Below are 19826 nucleotides of genomic sequence, written 5' to 3'. Positions count from 1 at the left end.
GTCTCACAACAAGAAGTTCCTGGATTCAAATCCAGGCTAGGGCCTTTATGCGTTTTGGCTCACTCCCAAGGTCCAAAGCCATGGGTGCTAGGTTAAAGGGTAACCTGTCCAGGTCTATGACAACTGGAGCGACCTGTGAGCATGAATTGGATAAGAACTAAGAAAACAGACAGTGGTTGAAAAAGCTGTTTAAACAGCTGGTTCTAAAATCGTCCCATAGGTGCTCAGTTGGGTTGCGATACAACTGAAAAGCCTATAAAACTGTTATCAAACTCATTAAAACGGAAACCATACAAGCATTGAAACTTTCGTGCTTTTTGGATAGATGTACTCAGATCAGAACGCAAATAATTAATCATAGGAAATATGTGATTGCCCAGAAAAACTTTGCAATAATTTGCAGTGACTGTTAACTCTAAAGCAGGAGGGAGTAATTCATTTTCCCAAAGGACATGAGAAACTGGGACTGTTGTGTGGAGTGTGCACCAATACACTGAACCTAATTCAATTTACTTTAATTCAGCTGTATTTATATAGCACCAAACAGCAGTCACCTCAACATGGTTTATATTGTAAGACAAGGCGCTACAGTAAAATAAAAACAAAAAACAACAATTGAACATCTACAATGACTGTTGGGGGTGAGCGGAGGAAGACAGGGCAAGAGACACACTGTGGAATAGAGCCAGTTGTATTAAATATGAATGTATGTCTTATTGGTGCAGCCCAGGTTTTTATGTGGCCTGTTGGAAAAATGAATTGCCCACCCCTCATCTAAAGGGACAACTGGAGGTTGTTCATGGTTTTCCCTTTATTTTGTCACTTGTCTGCTGGACAACAGGTAAGAAACTGTCCATTTTTCCTACAAGACCGGGATGATTTATGAGCAACTCATGGTGTAACATGCTGCTGTCAGTGTTCTCTACTGGGAAGCTGTACAGAAGCATCCTTGTCTGCAGGTTACGACTTCAATATAAAGTGTACAATTTTTTGCTTGGCAGCGATCGCCCGCAACTATAAGCTGTCTTGCACAGCACATTTAAAACTCAGAAACAGTTGAGGTTTGACTTTCTATAGGTGAAAATATAAAGCATATTGAATTTACCATCTGACAAAAAAAAAAAAAAGCCACGGCCTTGTCAAAGTCTTGATGTGTTGTGAAGTCGTGATGTGTGTGAGAGAGAGAGGGGGAGAAAGACAGAATTAATACCCTAGATGGGATTTTTGATGTTGATGGTGAGGAAGAGGGCTTTTGGCATAAAAGGGGCCAGCGTGTGATCATGATGTCATTAGAAGTATACAGTGAGACAGACTGGAGGAGGCTGCTGTAACGTGCTACACCCAAGGGACGTCATTACCAGCTGAAACTGAGCAGGGACCCGAGCACAGGTCAGGCACACAGGAAGCGTGTATCTCCTACAAACGCATGCAAGCAAGTGTATTCTTCCTCGCATGTGTACACACTTGCATGAGTGTGTTTTTCCTTCAGCGCACACACCATTTCTCACAGGATGGCATCCATAAGATAACAAATGGACAGTGCTGTCTGGCCTCTGACAGCAGACCGGTGCTTTTGTTGGCGAACCAGACGAATTCCTCAATATCTAAGTGGACACCTCTACAGACAAATGCACCTCATTAATGAGCGCACACAGATGGACAACACACACACAAACACACACACACACACATGCGGACTGCAAGCTCGTGCTGTGCTAAGTTGCAGTGTGTATACCAGTGTAGCCGTCTGCGCTTCATTACTGTTCACACACAGACAGTTGCAGTGTTTTTGTGTCAATGTTTAATGAGGGGCTGGGAGTCTGGGGACTTTACTGCTGTCAGGAGCTCCTGTAGTCTGGAGCTACCACCTGTTCCCATCCGCTCCCTAAAGACCTTAACACACACACACACACACACACACACACACGTGCACACATATGCACATTAAAATACATGCAGGCACGCAGAGGCATGCAAACAAGGAGCAGCACACACCAAAACATGCCTGCACAAACGCACACACTTGACAAACTGCATACACTGATTTAGTCATTCTGTGGCACCACTGTCAGTGTTGGATACATGTAAACAGGTTATTGTGGTTGGCTGAGCCTGGCTGCCTGACAGAAGCTACAAAGACCATGGGAATATCAATTGATACATTTCACATTCTTCGTCAGCTCGCCCGGGATGACAGCGTGAAAGCTGCTGCCAGCGAGAGTGATCCCTCTCTGCCTTTTTCTGACATCGCCGTTTGATGGAGATCTGAACCGTCCTGACTGATCGTCTCTCGCCGATACGCCGAGCAGCGCGCGCCGTCATGCTCAGGGACCGCGTCACATAATGATCTACGACAGACCTTCTCAGACAAAAGTGCAGCTGTAAAACATATAAAAAAATTAAATAAATAGATAAAAGAAATGCTTCCCGTTTTTGGCAGGGTGTAAGTATAAAAGAAAAAAAAATCAACTTTGAGAGGAAATAAATATACATTTCAAAAAACTAACTTTTATTAAAACAAAAAAAACAAAAAACAAAAGAATCAATTATTGACTCATTAACAAGATTATAAAACAGTGATTTAGTTACATAAATAAATTGATATCGGTGTATCAAATCTTAATTTCATAAGCATGTATACATGGGTCATTGTAATAAATAAAATGGGAGAGCAGAACATTCCTACACGAACAAAATCAACAAAAAACAAACAAACAAAAAAAACAAGAAAATTAAAATAAAATAAAACAAACAGCTAGAAAGACTCAGAGGAAATTGTTTCTGAAGAGAACAAGAGACACTGGACAACTTTTCCACCAAACACACGTGAGGAATTGCTTTGTTAAAGCATCAGTTACACAGCCATTCACTTACTAATTAAGGACACTAAAGCTGGGACCAAGGTTGGTTGTCTCTCCCCTCTTAGAACGCGTTTGGTTGTTAGATAGATCTTCTGTTTGGTTACTTTAAAGCGTTAAGACAAGGCAAGAGAAAAGGCTGCTTTTATCTTTAATCAACACAAGATAGAAAAAAGACGCAGAGAAAATGAGATATTAAAAAAAAAAGAGAAGAAGAAGGAGAGAGAGAGAGAAGGTAAAAAGGCAGGTAATGATGGGACAGCTTGAACTTTGCAGTGGAGACACTGGAAAATCTGCAGGGAATGAAGGAGAGAGCTGAGGACACTCATTTGTCCATGTGCAGAATTGTCGAGTTTGATGACTAATAAGTTACTTGCGCGGTTATTATATATTACTGGAACATGAGGCAGGTTCTCAGCAAAATATGTCCTTTTAAATGTACGACTGTAAGGCTGGACACATAATACACGCTCTGTTCGCCAATTAGCTCCTGTATAAAGCACATTATAGTATTTTTCCAATAGGATCCCATGGAAATCTAGGCTACTACAACAGCTTACATGCATAACTAAGTATGAAATCACGTATCGTGTTTTTAAACATTTATCCGCCACTGGCGTGGAGTAGTCTGCCTCTCTTCCCATTCTACACGTCACTCAGCGGAACAACATTTCTGACAGGATCCAGCGTCTCGTGCGTGAACACATGCGAGTCCAAAAAGCTGTCAACAAGGTCAGTCGAGTCCTTCTGATATGTTCTGTTTTGTTGTTGTTGTTTTTTTACAAAAGAGTGGAGGGGAGGGAGGAAAGCCCACACCCTCAAAAAAAGAAAAAAAAAAGAAAAGAAAAAAAAGGGCAAAAAGGGAGAAAGAGATGAAGAGCGAGAGAGGGAGAGAGAGCAAACTACAGCGGCTTCAAGTATTTCACATTACATAGAATACTCTGTATAAATTAGTTAACATATACTTTCAGATCCTCCATATTCAGACATATACTATGGCATATATACAGAGTACAATAAATGCTCGCTCATGTTGTGTCGTGTTTTTGTCTTTTTTTTTCTCCTTTCTTTCTTTTTCTCCTCGAAGTTCAGTTGTTCGTATGTTCCGCCTTTTTTTGTTGTTGTTTCTTCCTGTGTAGAGAAATCCCTGAGAACGTTCTGGCTGACAATTACTGAAGGTTCCACACAATCAACTATAACAGTAGAAAGTCTAATTTCTATGATTCACATGCACAGAGGGAGGTGACACTGGCCGAGTCGGAAAACACCACGATGATGGCGGCTGTATATAGATGAGAGTGGACTGATATACTGACACATGTTGTGTGTGTGTGTGTGCGCGCGTGTGTGTTGAAGCTTTTTGGAGAGGGGGGTGCAAGTACCGATGCCAGAGCAATGACGTACAGCAGAGCCAAGGGCAGAAACACTTAGCGGGAATCTGAAGCTTCCTCATAACCTCGGTCTCACTGATGAATCCCCCTGTTTAATTAACACTGTCAGCTATCATAGACGATAACAATCACGATAGCAAATAAAAAAAGAAGAAAAAATATATCTGGGAGCAGTTCAATACCGTATCATGAGGTAGTCGTCTGCCTCTGGGGTTCTGCTTCAGCTTGAAGTAGTTGAAGCTATAACAAGAATACTCATTATCTTTGTCTATAGCGCCTGCATTACTGTCTTCTGTCTGGAACAGGTACTCATTATGGAGGTGGGTGAGATTATAACAATATCAACAACACAAGTTAGCTGAGAGCATTGTTGTGTATAATGAAACTAATGCCTGGAACCCAGAGAAAACTAATGGCTGCTCCAGTGCTGCTGCTTCTGCTGCTACTGCTGCTGTGTCTGGAGAAAATGCTGATGGCAGCTTTTCTTTCAGTGCTAACCCAAGCTGTGCCGAGCCGAGCTAAGCTGTGCAGTGCTGGCCAGCGCCCGCCGGTGAGGGCGTGGACAGAGGGAGGTGCTCTGTGTGTTTTGAGTGTGTTTTTTTTAAAGCCTTAGTTTCTCTTTGAGGATACCAAGTTTTCTTTTTTTTTTTGTTGTGTTTTTTTCCTCTTTTTTTTTCTTTTTTAACATGAGCGCCATTGTAGAAGGGCTTCAGCCACTTGACAACATGTAACTCAATATACACTGAAACGGGAGGGGAGGGGGGGGGGGAGAGATGCTTTAAATCATTAGAGGAACGGAAAGGAACGTAAAGAAAAAAAAAGCCGTTTCGCTTTCGTTTTCGTCTCGCACACATGTAGAGAAATACACACAACATTCACAATGTGACAAATTTCCTCTCTTCTGAAAAATAAAAACACTTCTGTACACATAGTAGTAATAATATTATTATTAATAATAATAATAGTAATAATGTTTATGACAATAACAACAGCAAGAACAATAATACCGCGTGTGGCTCTGTTGATTTTTTTGTCATCTTTTCCTTTCTCTTTTTTGCTTCATTCTACAAGTCGCATCCCTCTTTTTTTTACTTGTCTATTTTTAATCAGTCCAAAAAGAAGTTCAAAAGGCAGACTCAAGTTAATAGAAAAGTACTAGAGTGGGAGGAGGGCGGGGAGGGGCGGGCTTTTTCACCACCTCCCCTTCGGCCTCGCCCTCAGCCGAACCTCTCCCTCACTAGCATCATTAGTTTCTTTTTGCCCTTGTAGATCTGTTTCAGGTTGTCTATGAATTGGGTGAACTGAATGTGTCCGTCGTGAGCCATCATGAAAGTCTCCCGGGCCTTCCCCAGGAACTCGATGAACTCGCTATAGTGGCGCGGGCTGATGTGCGTGAGCCGTGAGTGTGTGGTGTTGATGTAGGCCCCAATGGTTGCGTCCAGCAGCTGCCTGAGCGGCGCTTTGTCCAGCGACATCAGCTTCCCAGAATTCCTGCGGCTGTGCAGCGCCGACACCATGCCCGGCGTGGTCAGCGTGCACCGCCGCAAAATGTCAGACAGCACAGTGGCGCACTTGACGCTCTTGACCACCAGGGGGATTACGGCCGCTAGCTCGTTCTTCCCCAGCGAGTGGCTGAGCGCGCAGGCCCACAGCACATCGTTGATGGCCGGGTGCGTGTCCTGGTTGTAACTGAGGTTCAGGTGGGCCATCGCTAACGTCGCCAGCTTGTACGCTCTCATTGGATACCCACGGTGTTCCATGTAGCGCGCAATAGTGAACAGCTGCGTGTAGCTCATTCCTGTCGCCGCCGCGTCCAGTACAATCTGGTAGGCTGTCTCAAAGGCAATGTGGTCCTTTTCGCAGAGCGTGAGAGCGGAGAGGGCGCAGTTCTGGGGGTCCTTCATGGCACACTGTAGGGCGAGGGTGCGAGCAGATGAAGCCAGGTTCTCCTGCTGGTGGCAGTCCAGGTGCAGGCGGACGATAGTGCTGTTGGACATGACAGTGGTGGCCACGATACTGGTGGCTTCCGTGGGGGTGAAGAGGGTGAACCAGCTCTGCATGATGCTATCCAGTGCGTACACACCTGGGGCACACATTGAGGCATGAATAGATGTGAAGAGAGATATAGAGCAGAAGCTAATAATAATCCTTAAAACAGCTGAAAAACACCAATTTAAGCGGAGAGCGTGGCTTACCAACTTCAGTGGCACATGTGACTAACCAGCGAACCATCTCTCTCCTCCTCCAGTTTAATGTGGACAGAGTTATTCTCATCACCTGAGGAAGGTGAAAAATGATGGAGCAGGAGGGAATGAAAGGTGAGTTACTGATCAGACATGTAAAGCATTAAAATGCACAGGGAAGATGAGCTATATCTACCATTACCGCTGAAGAGTATTATAAATATTCCTGTAACCAGTTCAACTGTAACTTCAACGACGCACTAGAACTGTGGCGGAAAAGACTGTGGTACATTTTGCAACAGCCTTGGGGGGAAAGGCCCACAGGAAAACCATCAAAGTGAATACCTTTACAAATATATAATCCAAGGTAAATCTATAAATAATTTATTAAAGTCTGCAAAGGCGAATAAGGTGAAAAAAACATAATGAACAATATTGTGACATTTACCAAGCATCACCTCTCAAAAGCTCATTCTCCTCCCTGAGGTGCACAAAATAAAGGCCCCTTAGAAAATAGCATTGCAGTGCTGTTCCATCTAGAATTAAATATTCAGGAAACCAAAGGATCCACAGATACAGATCTGTTACAATATCTTTTCTGATTCCTCTACACTCGTCATATAATGGAGCTATTTTACAGGATTAAGAGCACCCTATAGTGTAAATGCCGTTTCCAGGTAATCTTCTTGTATTCCAAGACAATAATGTCAAATTCTGTTTCATGAACATCAGGGTAAAATCCTTTTACTGACCCAAGATAACTAAACCCTTGTGATGTACAGGGTTAATGTCATCCTCCAGAGCTACAAGCTTTTCTTGTAAGAAAATGATCCAATATATCTCTACTCAAAGATACAAGTGAACAGCGGCTTGGTATAAGTAGAATATTACCTTCACATACACATGTGGATGTATTATTAGGCTTTTTTTTTTTTAAACAAAGGTGTGCCATGGAAATTTACAACCTGACTTCCACTAAAAGGTGAAAATAAATTCACAGAAGTACACTTAAAAAAAAAAAAAAAAAAAAAGCATACCTGCAGTCCTAACTCCAGAGAGACTTTGAGAAGTGTTATATCAGGCAGGCTGTCCATGAGCGTGGCAATCTTAAACGCGTCCTGCGCCAGTTTGAAGATGTGAGACGAGGAGTGAATGTTTTTCTGGATGGACTCCAGGACCGTCTCCAGCCTGCGACTGTCGCCTGTGGTACAAACACAGAAATAGTTTATAATTGCACAGAAATTACTGCTACCCCTACCTGTATACATGCAAACGCATGTGTTGTGTTACTAATAGTACGTCAACATTAGGAAAGTTAATGGCGGGATCTGTAATTGTGCAAATATCTGTGCACCTTTGGCAGCAGTGAGCATGGTAGAGGCCAGCTCACACTGCTGGGACTCTATGTGGCTCAGGGTGAACCAGCGCGGGTAGCGGTTGGGCACTACGGACACGATGTGGTGAGGTCGCGACAGGTCACCGGATGATGCCGTCGACTCCAACACCGGCAACCTGACGGAGAAACAGACCCACAGCACAATTATTAAAGATATTCTGTGGAGAATTATGTACTTCAATTAAATACATAAATATTAAGTAGAGTCTTGAGCCACCCCTTATTTCTTTATAGTTTGCTTTCAAGAAGCCAGACTTTTCTAAAGTGGTCTTGAGCAATATTTCTCCAGGTCTCCAAGTTTTTCTTTGGACACTGGCTGCTTTTTCACTCAGATTTAGTCCATCCTTATGCCTGAATATATTTAGAGGAAACTAAGCAAAGAGCAGTATTTTTGTAGCAACAAAATAATTTGCAAAAAAAAAGTGTCAAAGGAGTACAGTATGCCTTTAAAAATGATGAGGAAACCAGACAAGTGGAGAACAATGGAAGAAGCAGTAGATGAACACTATCATCACTGACACGAGACCCAGAGGTGGGTTTTGGGCAGTCACCCAGTCAAGAAGCAAGTCTTAAGGAAAGGAAACAGGGAGAAGAAGTGGAAGAAGAAGTGGACTGAAAAATCAGTGGCAACAGGTTTTATAGAGCGATGAGTTTCAAATCATTAATGGTATATATGGAGGACAACAGTGTCTACAGCCATCCGTAAAACATGTACGAGGCTCTGTCATGATTTGGGGCTGCATTTCAGCCAGTGGTGCTGGGGATCTTATCAAAAATGGTGAAATTATGAACATAGAAAAGTACCATCAGGTTTTAATCCTCCATGCAATACCATCTGGAAAGCCTGTAACTGACAACAGCTTTACTTTTCAGCATGACGATGATCCCAAACACGCTGCCAATGCAATAACAGCATGCATGGAATGAAAAACAAACAATGGGAAACTATCAGTCATGGACTGACCTCCCCAGAGCCCGGACCTTTACTGAAACAGTGTAGGATCATCTTGACAGAAAACGGACCAAAAGACAGCCAACATCCAAAGAGGAGCTTGGAATGTCCTTCAAGAAGTCTGGAGAACTAAGTGTATTTCAGTTAATTAAGAATATTAAACTCAAAAACACTAAATTAAAGAACTACAAGAGTGAAGAGAAATTAGACAACAAAGGTCCGTGAATCATCATCAATGAAACCCCTTTTTTCCTCCATACTGTAACAAGCAAACAGAATACTGTACTGAGAGAAAAAAAAAGGGCTTCATTATGAATGCCTGAAAGTCACTTCAAAATCAAAATGACTTCAGTCGACACAGGGGGATTACAGTTAGCCTCTCCCAGCAATTTACTTTCAACCTAGTATTTAATCACCTAGAAACCATGGTATAATTAGTATTTTCTTCACTCTAATTGGTCATAATGAAGTCAGAGCCGTGCAACACCTGCTAGTGGATGGAGGAGCTTCACTAGTTTCTGTCTCTCATTATAATAATACTGACAGGGCCAAGTCTTCACAAGAGCCACGAGCACAACACAGTTACCACTGTGGCCGGCTCATCTCCTATTCTGCTTCACTTCTCTTCCCTCCCACCTCAGTTTCAAAGGTCTTCTTTCCTTCAGAAGACAGCGCAACCTGGCCTTCTCTCAGCCAATCACAAAGCTAATTGAGTCCATGGGGAAATTAAGGAATTCACCTTCTAGCCCCGTAAGGCTGGACACACATCAAACAAATACCAACACACATCAATGAAAAAACCCAGAGCATACACACGCACGCGCGCACACACAAGATCAGATACACACACACACACACACCTGCCCTTTTGAAAACACATCAAAGCAGCCCAGTAAAAGCAATGTAATGCTAAATGCCAGTTTCAATTTCAGAGCAAGGTGCATGTGATACCGCTGCCACCCGAGTAAAGGCATGTACAAAAACAGCCTCGTCTTCGCTCCGTTTCGCCCAAGAGGGCACCGGCGGAGCTCGTTTCTCAGAGACAGAAGGTGTCAAAAACCCAGTTGAGATGCACGCAAGTGTGAACGCTGACACTTGGTGCAAAATGGAGATGTTTGGAAGCCCTAGCAACAGCCGGATTCATTCCACACAAAGCTTAAGAGCTGCTAAAAGCTTTTGCCACACTGGGACCTTCTGGAAGATTCCTGGGGTGCAGCAAAGCAAAGCAAAAAAAAAAAAAAAAAAAAAAATGCCTTGGATAAAGATGGAGGCCTCATCAACATTCCTGCTTTTGTTTGGTGTTCACCAGAGAGCTGAGTACTTGCATCGGATGGGTGCTTAAGGACCTGGATTTGCTGAAGAATACCTCAATGTAGGAGAGGTAAATGAACCCTCATGAACTTCTCCAAAGTATTCAATCCAACCACAAGTACAGTTTAATCCCAGCCAGCTAATATAATTAGTGCAAAATGCTGCACATCTAAATCCAACACCAATTTACTGTGTGCTTACAGTATAATAAAAAACTGTAACAAACGGTTCTTTACAGGTTTGCCATGGTTTGAAGTAATTGCGTATAAATATATTATCTAAAAAGAAACAGAGTGATCGGTAAGAGGCAATCAATTCCTGTGAGGGTCAGTGAGAAGGGTTTGTCGCTCTGGTGTCAAATGTCTCCTGCGGCACTGTAGCACGCTGTCACATCTGAAAGGGGCAGAAATATGCAATACAGTCAACGTGGAGGCAGCTGGCAACAGATTACAGAAGAGGAGCCTGTGACGAGGCAGTGATGGGTAAACCAGCGTTTAGGGTCACACATTCACGTGCCCATGTAAGAAGAATGAAATGCGTAACGCTTTGCAGAAAAGCTGCAAGGATACAATGATAAAAAGCAGTGCGTGCAGGTTTTACCTAAATCCTGAGGCCCTTTGGGTTTCTGGTCTGCATCACCATGACTACTGACCTCTTTACCTCTTTCTCTGTTCCCCCTTTGACTGTAAACACCCTTCACTTCCAGAATTTATCAAGCGCACATCTATCAGCTAAGTGACACATCCGGTGGAAGACCATACACAAACTCCTGTGGGATAAAACCTGCAGAACACCTGGCAGCAGGGATGAAGTCATACATGAACGAGATGAGCAGATATTTTAGCCGTCAGGAGCCTAGGATGCTAAAAACGACATTTGCTTTGAGTGATGCTTTTTGAGGAACATGTTCTACATTAAAGTCATCACTGTCGCAGTCACATGAAAATCTGTGTTTAAAATATCATTCTCGAGAGGTTTGTTTATTTCCGTGCACTTGGATTTTCTGCAACTCACAGATGAGCATGTTTCTTTATATTGTTCAATAAATTTCATACAATACAATAAACACATGTGCATGAGCAAAGTGATTGCAAATACACTGCCTGTACGTGTGTGAGAGTTTGTGTAGTGGTGATTCTTTATAGCTTTGTGTGGACAGACAGTAAACTATTATATGCAGAGGTAGAAGGCAACAAGGGACAGACTTAAAGATTTCACTGACTGATAGTAAAATTGTATTGTATAAAACATTATATTTCAAAGGGAAATCAACCCATTACATTACTAGTATTTCTTTTGGCAGTGTGGTTTACGTCTATTTCTTTCACTGGGACCAGCACGATAGTATTGCGCTGTTTACATGTCCCACATCAATGATTCCCAGCATCTTAATCTGAAAGTCATGTAAAAAAAAAAAAAAAAGAGAGACTAGATAGGGGTTTTACTATGCAGACTAAAGAAAAAAGCCACCAAAGCATTGGGTAAGGCACATTAGCTGTTAACAGTAGATCTCAATGTCACACGACATCAGCTGATACGCTTCTGTGTGTCCTACTGAAACATCTAGAGGTAGGCGGATCTAACCAAATATCCATAGGCACATTTACATTCCAGGTCACAGTCATGATCAGTGCTTTATAGGTTTAAAGTATCGGTAATAGTATCGGTAATACTGGCCATGTATTCACTTGTTATCAGCTCTATACCAAAATTTGCATTATCACACAGCGCTAACAGAATCTCATATAGGGTATACAATTTAAACTGCTCTAACGTTCTGTCAACTGTTGCTCATGCAAGCCGCTTTGCAGCCCGCCTTGATCCCAGCTCGTCCTTATCATGCCACGTCTGACGATGTCATATCACCAATGCCTGCTGTGTTGTGCACCACAGGTCTTTCTCCTTCCCCCCCGTCTGGAAATAATAATCGTCTTTGGAATAAAGTGGTCCCGACTGAAATGATGGCTGCTACCTGTGTGCACTGGTGATGTATCAGTCTCATCTTATCCTCAGACGGCAATCGTGATATAGAGTACTTTATATTCAAAGATTATGGATTATGCAGAGGATCAAAGGTTGTGGATTACAGCGAAGATCCAGAGTCATTAGCATTGGAAGGCTCATATCTCATATGGAAATCACATATGATAACAGGCGACTGGGATTTGTTTCTTTGGCTTCCAAAAGAGTTGAGATAAGCACCGTCTCTGGAGAGGCAGTGAGCTTCTTCTTCTCTTTCTTCTTCCTCTTCTTCCTCTGTGGCTGCAGTCAAATTCTGGGCAGCCCCTGAACTAGTAGGCAGCTTCTCTGTTTTTGTGTTGGCCGCTAACGTCGAGCCATTGCACGGCATATGCTGCTCTTACACACTTTAATTAACCTCATCCAAGACACATAAACTCCCAGGCACTTTAAAATACTCTCATGGATATGCATGCACACATGGAGGCAGTCTGACTTCCTCTCATTTGCAAAAAAGCCGTTTTAAGAGCAACTGTGACAGAGGAGAAAAATCGAGAATGCAAGTAGAAAGAAAAAAAGTGTGTGAGAGAGAGTGTGTGTGTACAAGAGAGCGAGAGAGAGAGAGAGCTAGACTTTCTTTCTCTCTCCTTGTATCAATGATAGTGTTATAATAGGTCCATTAAAATAGCCCTGGTTACTTTACCTCCTCCTCTATATTTAACTGTCCACCGTCCCGTGGGAGCGGGAAGGTATATGCTATCACATTACACTACGCTACATTACACACATTCATTATGTGCTGAGTAGACACCCCTGGCTCCCAGGAGCACCCATAAGTGGCCGTATTATTCTAAATCGACGCATTCACGCCAAAGGAGTGAGGATGGAGGAGCGGAGGAGAAGGAAACAAAAAAAAAAAAAAAAAAAAAAGGTGACGGGAAGTAGCAAGGGAGGGAAGGGAGTGGCTGACTCAGGGAAAACAGGCTTGGGACTTGGGTTTAGAGGGAATGGAAGGGACACACCAGCTGGATTTGCAACCTTGAAACCACACTGAGAAATCCAAACCATCTCGTTTTGGTTTTGTAAGTGTGTTATTTACATCCTGACGCCTCTAAATGGTTAACTGTAGAAAGGTGCAAGGGATGCGCTTCTTGTCTTTTAGTTCTCCGTTCGGCCAACTGTGACACATCACGAGAACCCGAAAAAGTTAAAAAGAAGAACAAGAATCGCTTCATTTTTAGTCGTTCACAAATCATTTGCTAGTTTTACAGTGATGGACTTCGCAAGGCTTAGGTTTGTAGAAACATAACAAACATCTTCCTCCTCTGTGTCCTCTCCCCGTTGGCTCGGCATATGCATGTGTTTGTGTGTGCGTGTGTGTGCGTGTGTGAATCCTCCTCATTACAGCCACACTAATTATACTCTCATTAATGTAATTAATATTCACTGATCCAGCTCCCACTAGTCACAACATCAAAACACAGCAGCGCAGACTGATTAACGTACATACACATGTCCACATTGTCCACAGATGAATACACACAGGAGCTTAATATAGAGAGATCACACGGACAACGCACAGGCCAGCAAACAGCGTGGAATTCCCTTCAAAACACAGACGCACACTGAGCTGCAGACATTACAAGCTTTAAAGCTTGAAGATAAGCTTGCACAAATAGGAGGGATCTTAAACTTGAGGAGATTTTTTTTTCTCAAATCGCTTCAATCCTCACTCAGATTTTAAGCGAGGGTGACTAGGTCGTCTATGAATCAGAAGGTTGGTGAATCGCTGGCTCATGCAGTTTGCATCGTCATATCCTCGGGGAGGTTAGTGAACACCAAATCGCACGTTACAGCTTCAGACTGACGGACCAACAACAGCACAAATAAGAGTATCCCACAGAGCAGTTACGCCACATATTTTTGACACTGCCCCCATCTGACAACAGATGCTCTCTGCAGGTAGACGGGCAGCCAACGCCAATGCACTACCACAGCTGAACCGTAATTTCCCCACCAGTGTGTGTGATCGTCAGACAGTGCTTAGAATAGAGCGCTGTATGGGTGTGTGTGTGAATGGATAAGAGTGGCTTGTAGTAAAAAGTGCTTTGAGTCCGCAGAGTAGAAAAGTGTTACATGAGCATCAGTCCATTTTACCATTTATAAGCCGCACGTAAATATTTTATGGTTATACAGGATGCGAGGATACATCATATAGTGGGTTGGGGCGTGCATACCAATATTCAGCTGTTCACATATTAGTGTGCTGCACAGGTAAGCTCATTTGTTTTTCAGAAATCTGTAAAACACACTCAGGATCATCACTGAGTGGTAACTTAAAACTTTGTGGCCATGGATGCTAACATGGATGCTACTGCTTCACGATCACCAGTTTTTCTCTCCCACAACAGCTCCTATTAGAGCGTGGGGCACTGCTCCATCTCTGATTGTTTTACTCATTACTTCATAGGAAATCTCCAAAGCTCAAAAAAGTTTTATTTGAGAGTCCAAACAGGGCCTCTCTACATCTAGAGCCTTCTCCTCAATAGTCACCTTAACTACACCTGTAAAGTTTCATAGCTGTCCCTTGCATGTTTATGACACCATCATGTTGACAAAACCCATCCACAGACAGACATATAAACACCTGCCAAGCTTTGGTAATAGTTAAAGAAGGTGCCCAGGATCACATTCTGCCATGATGACATGGCACAGACGGAGACACACACACACACACACACACACACGCACGCACACACGCAGACGCACAAAGTGAAAACAAAGCGAGACCTGCTGTCACAGCTGGTAAAAATCTGATTTACAAGGTTTTGACATGATTACGGAAACAAGCCCACACAAACACAGGAGACCTACCGCATGGCTCTCAGTGCAATTTTGTACGCCAGTTCAGCGTCGTGAGGTAGGAGAGAGGTGAAGAGATAGCGGGCGAAGGTGTGCATGGGGACACTTTCTCTGTGGACGATCTCTCCGAGGCCAGAGTACGGACCAGCTGTGACAAAAAGCACAAGAAAACAATATAAACACACCGAGAAAAGTGGGTCCTTTTTAGCTATGGAACACACAGGAGGAAGAAGTGTGTCCTCAAGTTATTATATTTTATAATATTTACCATACAATTAACACATTCTGGTATTGCTGCACATTAAGTCATTATTTTCCTGTTGCACACTGACGAGTGATTTATCTGGTCTGTCCCTCGTAGCCAGGAAGCAGTGAAGCCACGCGGCATTAAAACAAACTTTGACGTCAAAAACCATATGGCCGTGTGTGCAGCCTTGGCCTCACACTTTTCCTTCCCTCCCCCTCTTCCTGTGCTTCCCCCCTCATCTCTGGTGGGTTATTTTAAACCCCAACAGGCTTCTAAGCCACAGACCACATCACACAGTGGCGCGGCTGCAGTCTCCAGGGACCCACAGAGGCCTCGGAGCCCGGTGCTCTATTAGTAACGGAGCCAGAGGTGGGTGGTCGCGCCAGGGATGAGGCAGGGTTGGGGTTTGGGTGGGGATTGGAGTAGAGTTTGACTGGGCTGGGCCCTCAGGGATGAGCCACCACCGCACCCCTCCTCCTCCTCTTCCTCCTTCTCGTTTTCCCATAACCAAACCCCATTCTGCTCTAGCTCCACTCCTGTGAATGTACACACTGGTGTGCGTGCACGCATATATGTGTGCTGACACAATACCCCTGGTGTTACTGTGTAAAGAGCTCATTTTGGTCTGGCCCAGGGCAGCTCAGCCTCTATTTGCACCACAAAATGAAAGGATAATAAATAGCGAGACAGAGTCAAAAGTGTTTTTCCTGTTTTAGCAGGAATGTGTAGGCTCTTGGTGTGTGGGAGGTAGAGGAAGAACAGGGAGGAGGTGTGCCTATATATAGATAGATTTAAATATATAGATATTATATATAGAGAGAAAGAGAGCTATAGGGAAATATGGTGAAAAAAAGTAAATTGTAAACAGGTTACACTTATGAAAAGAGCTTTAGACTTTATCTCTCATTCACCCATACAGCATGCTGGAGTTCAGTGCTGCCTCAGCACACTTTATCATGTGGACAGGAGGAGCACACACCCACTTGACCACGTTGGGAGCAACCATTTAAATGTAAATTTAAAAAAACCAAACCAAAACAAAAGTATAGTTGGAATATATTCTGTTATCTCTCTTACCCTCCAGCAAGAAGACGGCCTGTTTACGGAAGATTTTGACCAGGGAGTCGTCCAGTTCCACTTCCTGCAGCTTGGCCAAGAGCTGCTCTTCATTGCGACACACCTTTTCTTGAGCATACAGCCCATCGGGCATCACCCGCTGCTGGCCTAGGCCGATCAGAGCGGTCTCCACGGCCAGCGCCACGTACGATTCGCCGTCCCCCAGCAATCGTTGCACGGGCATCCGCTGGAGGTCCGCTCGGCTTACAACGCTGGAGCAATCTATGAAGAGGGAAAAGGAGAAGACAAAGAGGCAGATGAGAAGAAATGAGTCAGCATAAACTGGCTGGGAACGTTTGTGTAATTCTCTGAGGCGCTGAACAATAGAGGAGTCCGTCTCCTGTGAAAAACACACTGTGTTCGTCACACAGTGCAGGTCTTAATCCAGTGACCACCCAAAATAAAGATCGACCCCTTAGGAGCATTCCTCTGTTCGCTGCTCTTCCTCAGAGGAGTGGGCTATTTCTGTAAGCAGGAGACGCACCGAGGGACGGAGCAATCGCAGAGAGTAGGCGAGGAGAATTTGAAAAACATGGTGAAGAATAAGACAAAGAGAGTGAAGGTGAAGCTACACTTAAACTATGCTTTGTATAGACTAAAAATTACTCCACTATAATCGATGAGATAGAAATATACATGGAGAGTATAAATTTCCTATCTCATGTTAAAAATCAGTCCTATAGAATTAGAACAAACATCTGTGCTAAATTACACAAAAACATCTGTATTTTCATGACTTGTTTGTGTGTAGTAGCTGATTTTTCCATGTAGATACATAAAGACAGACACATGAATCACTTTGTAAAAGGGTGTGGGATGAATAAAGAATACGATAAAGTCGCATTTTGATGTGTGTGGGGGGTTTTTTTGTAGCTATTTAAGAGGCCAGTTTCCATAAACCAGCAGTACCTGAGAGGTCTAAGCAGGTGTTAGAGCCCTCCTCGCCCACTCGTCCTGACTCTGTTAGGGTGCTGAACAGGGTGCCAATGGGATCCAGGGGATGCCCCACCCAGCCCTCCATGTTGGTTATGGAAGTGTGGCCTTTATGGAGCAACTCTAGAAAAGGACAAAGCAAACGGGGACACGTCTCAGTGCAAAAACTGACAACATCTTAAAGTAATAATGCACATCATTAGCCTCTGCAAGCTGAACAGCATATTAACACATATACACACAAATAACCACTGTCTGTTCCAGCAAGACCTCATCTTAATTCTTCCACCCCTTAAAGTGAAATGCGCAAGGGTATGAAAACTAATATGCACAGAGCTGTCATCCATACCTGATTAAGAAACAGCAGCGATAGGCCCCATAAACTACCAAAAATCAATACAGACCATATCTCAGCAATGGCATGAGTATTTGTTATTTTTCAGTACCTTGCATGAAGAGCTCATCTACTCTGAAGTTTGGCAAGAGTAATTAGATGTTTAGAAGTTACACTTTACGGAGGCAAAAGGATTCACAGGAACTGAAAGCATTTCTGGCTTGTTCCTTTTTAAATTTTCCTTTGAGATTATTAGGCATTATATATGATATCACAGTGAGCTGGTGTTGTTTGTAGGTAATTAGTGAGTTTCCAAGAATGGTTTGCTGCCAAATTGGATTCTGAGAATAAAAAAATAAATAAGGCTTGAATACCGCAATTTAGTTTCACCTTTCTTGTGCCTACGAAAGTGCTCCAGTTGCCTCTGCTGTTGCCTTCGTAACGTATTGACCACGGCGATGGCCAGACGGAGGGCTTCTCTCGGGTAACCGTGGGAACGCAGGGCGTCCACCCTGGCGCAGGCTGTTGGGACATGCTCTGAGGGAAAGACAGAAGTTTTAAAACCAGCGTTTTTCTCTCACCTCCTGGACAATCTCAGTTCGGCTCACTCTGTATAAATAACTTTTCTGGCACGTGCTCACTCACACCTACACACACACACACACACACCTACACACACCTACACACACACACACACACAGACTCACCGTGCCATAAGGGCCAACCACGTGAGTCGAAGAGAGAACCCTCCTGGTTGTCATGGTAACAGTAGTTGGCGTAGAGGTCACTGGCAATGATGTGCTGGAGGTGTCGGTCCTGCCAGTGCAGGTCGCAGGCCTCGATGGCCCGTGTGAACACAGTCCTGTGGGGGCGCATCTCTGAAGGAGAAGGAAAGGTGAGGTGAGAAAAAGATGGATAACAGCCAAACGCTCGATAATTTGTGGACTTCTTTTTGTCTTAAAAGACAGCCCTAGCATTTCAATAGCTTAATTTTTTGACATAAGCATAATTGCTCCGCCCCCAAAAAAACAAAAAACCATCACTCGGAAGATTGGCAGCTTGATCTGGCTTGTGTACCACAGAAAATCTGCTGTGGTGTTTTAAAGCCGGAAAGCAAACAGCAATCTAAGCGGCCTCCTCTCGACTCCAGCAGACCGGATTCACACAGCAATTATGTGGGGCAGGAAAATTATTGTGTTTTTGCAGTTGTTGGGTTAATGTATGGAATTGTACTTCTCGTTGTTGAGTTGAGATTTATCGTCGACGCGGTTTTTCTCTGTTTCTTTTGTTTTGTCCATCTTGTAAGAAAATAAAATGTGTATGAAAACAAACAGGAAAAGAAAAAAAAAATGGAAATCTGTTGTTTCATCTCCAGCACATGCGTGGCTCTTTTAGCTTGGAATTGCTGCCTGTGTAAAATTATCTTTTAGGACAAATACTGGATAGAGACAGACTGATAAGCGAACACACACATACGCCCACCCTGTAGCCAAAGCTCCTGAGCCCTTTCACAGTGAGGCAACAATTCTTTGATTTACAATTTTTAATTCATTTTAAATAAACCGAATATGAGTCACACCAATATGAAATTGAACTTCTCTGCTGACATCATGATTTAAAAAAAAAAAAAAAAACTCTTTTTTCTTGTTCATTTTTGAATCGATCGTTAAAAGAAAGCATCTTCTTCTCCTTGTCCGAATCAGGGTCACGGAGGGGCGAGAGGCAAGGCCGTGTTCATTTTGACAGCAAACTTGAGATGATTCAGTAAAAAAAATAAAGTGTAGACTTTTGTCGTGGTTTTACCAGTGAGAGTTGCTCCACACGATTTAACAAAGCGTCTTATTTGCCTTAACATCTAATGTGGAATGTGTTCATATGCCTACTTTTCTCTTCCTTCCAAGTTTTGACATTTTGTCTTTTCATGAAAAACAGAGAACCGTTTCTCATGGACAGATCAATTGTGTGCACCTAACCTCACTGCACCACAGATCACATTCCTGCCTTTCTGAACAAATTAATTAGTTCTTATTGGATCTCGTCAATGTGTTTCAGCATATCTTCTGTCCTTGTGCTTTGATTTCTATGTAATTATTGTCTGAATTACACAAAAAATGAAGGTAATTATTGGTCAACAAAATTAATTAGCTGGCCGCCGGGCAAACATACAGAGGTAGACATCCAGTCGCACTCATATTCACACCTATGGCCAATCAGCAATCAGCAACCTAGCCCCATCCCCATGTTTCTGAACTATGGGAACAGAGAGAGGCCACATAGACACGGA

The 19826-nt window shown here is 43.3% G+C and overlaps 1 protein-coding gene across 1 annotated transcript in view; it reads right to left on the bottom strand.

Moving 5' to 3' along the window:
- Positions 1-5026: 5026 nt before the first annotated feature.
- The window catches only part of LOC146621402 (zinc finger SWIM domain-containing protein 6-like), a 45839-nt gene continuing 31039 nt past the window's right edge, over positions 5027-19826 (bottom strand). The window contains exons 6-14 of the mRNA XM_085367376.1: positions 18250-18420; positions 17933-18079; positions 17185-17331; positions 16237-16497; positions 14925-15060; positions 7787-7944; positions 7470-7633; positions 6445-6526; positions 5027-6332 (exon numbers count right to left, since the gene is read on the bottom strand). Of these exons, the coding sequence (XP_085223502.1) occupies positions 5467-6332; positions 6445-6526; positions 7470-7633; positions 7787-7944; positions 14925-15060; positions 16237-16497; positions 17185-17331; positions 17933-18079; positions 18250-18420 (2132 nt within the window). The 3' untranslated portion in view covers positions 5027-5466. The remainder of the gene's footprint in view (positions 6333-6444; positions 6527-7469; positions 7634-7786; positions 7945-14924; positions 15061-16236; positions 16498-17184; positions 17332-17932; positions 18080-18249; positions 18421-19826) is intronic.

This window comes from Diplotaxodon limnothrissa, linkage group LG12 (genome assembly GCF_057381915.1).
Source record: "Diplotaxodon limnothrissa isolate DT_005_m linkage group LG12, D_limnothrissa_male_GT1.1, whole genome shotgun sequence".
Classification (NCBI taxonomy): Eukaryota; Metazoa; Chordata; class Actinopteri; order Cichliformes; family Cichlidae; genus Diplotaxodon; species Diplotaxodon limnothrissa.
The sequence above is the reverse complement of the archived record's forward strand: the minus strand, read 5'-3'. Positions and strand labels throughout refer to the sequence as shown.